Here is a 5,236-nt window from a genome sequence, read left to right on the forward strand (position 1 = left end):
AAAAAGTAGAATTGGTAGCGTGAGTGGAAAGGTGGGGAAGTGAAAAAAAAAAAAAAAAAGGACAACGGTGAGGAAAGGGAATGATCTCTACTGCTTGAGAGAAGAAACACGTTGAAGAGAGAGAGAGAGAGATAGATGTGCAAAGATATTGGATGTGAGAAGGAATAAAAAAAAAAGAGAAAAAAAAGCACACTATACGCATGTCACAACATATTCAGGACTTGCAATATACACATACTGAAAGCGTGAAGCTGAGTTCATGCATATCTGATCAAGAGAATATGAAAAAAGGAAGGAATCAAGAAATCCGTTGCAATATTTAAACTCATTGTCTCCTTTCTATTATTACTCTTTTTCTCTCATTTATTTTTTGTTTTTGTTTTTTCTCTTTTGTTGTTATTCTTCCTTCTTGTTTTTATGGTTCTTCTTCATTGCGTCATGTTCTTAAATCTTTCTTTATTCCTGTTCTTTCTGTTGTTGTTTTTTTTTTTCTTGTTTTTGTTTTGTTTTCCTCGGTAGCTGCTCCTGTATATACACAAATACTCATCTCTCTCTACGTACACACAAACACATATTTATATATATATTTATTTATATATATACATATCATGTCTGGGGTATTCCGAACCCTCTGGTTATTCTTTCTTGGTTTCCTCCGCACGATCGCGGAGATATTATTATTTCTCCCACGATATGTACTTTTGGAGCGTCATGATCATTTCAGTGCGTTTTGGGGCACTCGGGCGACGCCGGTGTTATTTGTGGCCGCCACGCCGTGGAGTGAGGCCGTTGTGCGGCGTATAGAGGCATTGAGCTCCGCAAAGAATGCCACCGCCACTATCATCATCACATCACCTATGAAAACAACAAAAACAACAATAACAGGAGGAGGAGTAGGAAGAGTAGAAAGGGATAAAGTATGTATGGATCCACCGGAAATGGAGCCATTGGAGACAATGGCATCGAATTCATCTAGTATTTGTACAACCCCAAACTTTCGATATAGGGTTCCAGAGCCTGAGGAGGATTGTTATTGTTTAAATAGTGATAGTTGTAGCTATGATGATGATTATGGTAGTAACTCAGGGGATATAGGGAGAGAAACTCAACACATCTCCATTAGGGAGAGAGCCGTTGTGGTGTTGTATAGTCTCTTGAAATTACTTCGTAGTCTTTTTTCAGTATTTGGGAGTAGACGACAAACGTCTTGTGATGAGATGGAAACATTAGAAGTATCCACATGTGGAGTTGGGAATTCATCCATGTTAATGATGGGATATTCTCACTTTCTACAAGGTGTCTTTGCAGAAGGAGTACCTTTTGTAGATCATTCTCTATTAAAGAATGTATCTCTGGAGGAGTGGGATTCACTAGACTCCTACACTTCTCATGGGAAGAGAGAAAGAGAATGGGAACATCTACATTATTCTCAGTGGTATAAAGGGAAGAGTGGGGTACTCTCTTGTTGGTTTCGAAATAATATAAATAAGGAACAATTTATATGCGTTCCTTATAAACCGCTGCTACGCAGAGAAGGTTCATCCTATTCTCTTTGGAGTAACAAGAAAACTTATAAAATAAATAATAATAATAATAATAATAATAATAATAATAATAATAATAATAATACTTATTATTATAATAATGGTGGTGGTATTACTGGTAGTATGAGTGGAAATGGGAAAATATATTATGGAAAAAATAATCAAAGAAAAGGTTTTATTCCTCCTTTGTATGCCGTACATGCAAAGGCACAACTTCTTTTATCTTTCCTTGATCCACTCTGGCGTATTATTACAGAAATGTTTACCTTTGCAGACAATAGTGATGAAATCGAGTCTCACGTACATCCTCCACGTAGTCTTATGGATAATACAGATGAGGATCAAGATAATAATAAGAATAGTGGTGGTAATAATAAGAAGAAGAAAGAGAGTATGTTTGCTGTACGTAAACAACAGAAAACGTTGGGTTTATTGAGTCCAGAGTGTTGTTATGCGTTTGGGAAATACCGAGAGGAAGATGATAACTCTATTCATTCTCCACTGGAAGAGGTTTGTTTCTTTCCAGCTGAGGCAACCAAGGCGTTATTAGGCTCTTTATTCTCAAGTGAGCAACATCAGGAAAAAGAAGAGACACAGGATCATGAAGGAAGTAAATCCGAAGGTGAAAAGAAACAGGAACAAATACCGTATGTATTAGCTACTAGTAATAATAATAATAATAATAATAATACTAATAATAATAATAATAATAATACTAATAAATCTTTAAAAGAAACTCTGAAAGCAGAGAGTAGTGGCACAGAGGAACCCTCACACATATTTACATGTGGACATCGTGTAACGAGTGTACGTTGGCTGAATGGATCCGCCCCACCAGACGGACCAAACATCATCACACCTGTTGTTATTTTATTATTATGTCCATCTATTGTGCAGGGAGGTGAACATGGATATGTGGCCAGGCGTATGGGAGCTCTCTGTGCATCTCTTACAAAGATGGCGGAATTAAGACGAGAAACTCATAAAATAGACACTTATGGGAATCTTCATTTAAATGCTATGAGTTACAATGATCATGGTAATAGTAGTATTAATAATATGAGTCTCGATAGTAGTAGGAGTAGGAGTAATAGTAGTAATAATAATAATAGTGAAGAAGGTGATAGCCCTGATGTTAATAAGAATCAAACCCATCATCATCATCATCATCATCATTTCTTCTCTACATCGTCTATAAATGATGAAATGAATGATGTACGGTTTGCCACTTGGCATGCTGCTGTTCCTCTTGCTGAAGTCCTCTGCTGTTCAACCGATACATCTCTCTCCTCTATATCTACATCTCAACGTGAACGTGTGCCCTTAACAGTGGAGGATATTGATCACATTACCCGTTATTTGGGAAAACTACGGAGTGTGACTGTAGTGGAGTCTACTACGGATCTAACATCAACTGCCTCTACACCTCCTCCTGGAAAATATCGTACACAACAACGAAAACAACAACAACAACAACAGCAACAAGAAAAAGAAGAAAAAGAAAAAAAAGAAAAGGGATTTCATGAGGGAAAAACAAAAAGAACACTTCGTAGAAAAGTATATATTGTTGGTGTGGGTTGGTCCAATGCCAGTGGACCATTACTGCAGTATATTATGTCCTACGGGGCCCAATCACGTATGGATGGGGTTGTTTGTATGAATCACACCTTCTCATCTAATTACACCCTTACACCTGAAAGTGAATCCCACAGTAATTATAATAATACTAATTATAATAATAATAATAATAATAATAATAATAATAATAATAATAATAATAATAAACAGGGAATTGACTATGAAAAGGTTGTGGGTGTTCGAGCGTATAAAATGCCATTTCATAGAACTTTTCTTTCAGCTCCTGGTGGTGCCGTACGTCTTATTTTACTTGCGGCTCGATTACAAATGGTAGCGAATCATCTTCGTCGTCGTCGACATCGACGGCAATGGCAACAACAACAACAACAACAACAACAACATCAACAAAAACAAAAGGGAAAAATTATTTCAGATGAAGATAGTGATATGGCTCTTTGGCAGTATATAAGACATCAAGTGAGTTCAACTGTTTCCTCTGTAGTGGATGGATCTTCGCAAGAAATTCGCAATCGCCTTCTCACCAAAGTACTGAAGGAATCTTCTTCTTCTTCTTCACCGCCAGCAGCACCAGTAACCCCAACGTCTATGGAAACACCAGTGGAAGCATTATTAGATGCGGGGAAATATGTAGAGCGGGTAGTGAATGAGTGGTGGTTAGATGAAGTCCAACCAGATAATAACAATAACACAAATACTAATAACAATACTACTACTACTACTACTACTACTACTAATAATAATAATAATAATAATAATAATAATAATAATAATAATCCTGGTTACGACGAAACCAATACAGTTCCTGATATAACGGTCTCTAGTGGTAGATGGCATCCTGTGATGAGTGTAGCGGATTGGGATACACTTTTACAACGTGGAGATGAAGTACCGGCCGCCACATTATTAGCAGCGAGTCTCTCACGATTACAAGTCTCACCACCACCACCATCTCCACATACACCCAATCTATTATTATTATCATCATCATCCGCAGAATCTCCACAGATATCCCAATGGAAAAGAGATGGGAAACGAAAACATAATATAATGCATAAAGGCCCAAGTGAACATATTGATCATAATTATATTGTCCCACAGGTATCATTAGAACGTCAACTTTCATCACTATTTGATATGGCACGCGGTAGAGTAGAAAGTGTCTCTTCTTCACAAACAACACATCCCCAAGAGTCCATTAACTGTGGAAACAATAAACACATCAACAACAACAACAACAAGAAGAAGAAGAATGCCAAACGAGTTTTAGAGAAGCAAAGATATGGAGTAAAACGCCATAAACATTCTCATAGATATATCTCAGCAGATCCTACAATGATGGCTCTTCGAGAAAACACCTCCAGTAGTGCACATCTTATTTCCCTTGTTCGTGTCCCAACGCTCTTTGTTCACGCAAAAGATGATGAGATAGCGCCATTGGGTTCTCTCCCATTACGTGTGCTTACAACAAATCCAAAGATCTTTACTGTAATTACTCGCCGTGGTGGATATGGTGTATTTCTGGAGGGTCTCTCCACACTATTCACATTGCCACGACTCTCACTACAGGAGAGACCCCGGCGAAAAGAAAGTAACCGATTGAATACTCATAATAATAATAATAATAATAATAATAATAATACTCATAATAATAATAATAGCACATATAGGGATGATCGTTTCTCTGTAGAGAGTAAGATAAGAAAACAACAACAACAAACGCATTCATGGTGGTCTAATTGGATGCAGCGTGAAAACAGTACGGAAACACATCTCTCAAAAAACACCTCATCTAAGAAAAAAGGTGATAAAGATTATTTGGAAACTGTTTTTGTTATTGAAGGTACAACGTGGATGGAACGACTTCTTGTGGAGTTTATTGCAAGCGCTATTCTCACCCAATCGCCTTGTTGTGAAAGAGCAGCAGCAGCAGCGGCATCACCAGTACAACAACAACCATCATGTGTCTCTGTGAGTTCATTGGATTTGAATTTAAAGTAGAGAAAACACCCCCGAGAGGTTGGGGATGTGCATACACGCCCAAAGTAAACGTATTTCGTCCTTTTATTATTATTATTATTATTATTATTATTATT

At 37.3% G+C, this 5,236-nt stretch overlaps 1 protein-coding gene across 1 annotated transcript; it reads left to right on the forward strand.

Annotated features, from left to right (window-relative positions):
- Positions 1–608: 608 nt before the first annotated feature.
- On the forward strand, positions 609–5,141 carry TM35_000251370 (putative phospholipid-transporting ATPase 1-like protein; the record flags this gene model as incomplete). Its single annotated transcript, XM_029027728.1, has 1 exon — positions 609–5,141. One exon carries the CDS (start codon positions 609–611, stop codon positions 5,139–5,141), a length of 4,533 nt encoding a protein of 1,510 aa, XP_028880907.1.
- Positions 5,142–5,236: the final 95 nt, after the last annotated feature.

The sequence above is a fragment of the Trypanosoma theileri genome (genome assembly GCF_002087225.1).
Source record: "Trypanosoma theileri isolate Edinburgh chromosome Unknown TM35_Tth_25_V1, whole genome shotgun sequence".
Classification (NCBI taxonomy): Eukaryota; Euglenozoa; class Kinetoplastea; order Trypanosomatida; family Trypanosomatidae; genus Trypanosoma; species Trypanosoma theileri.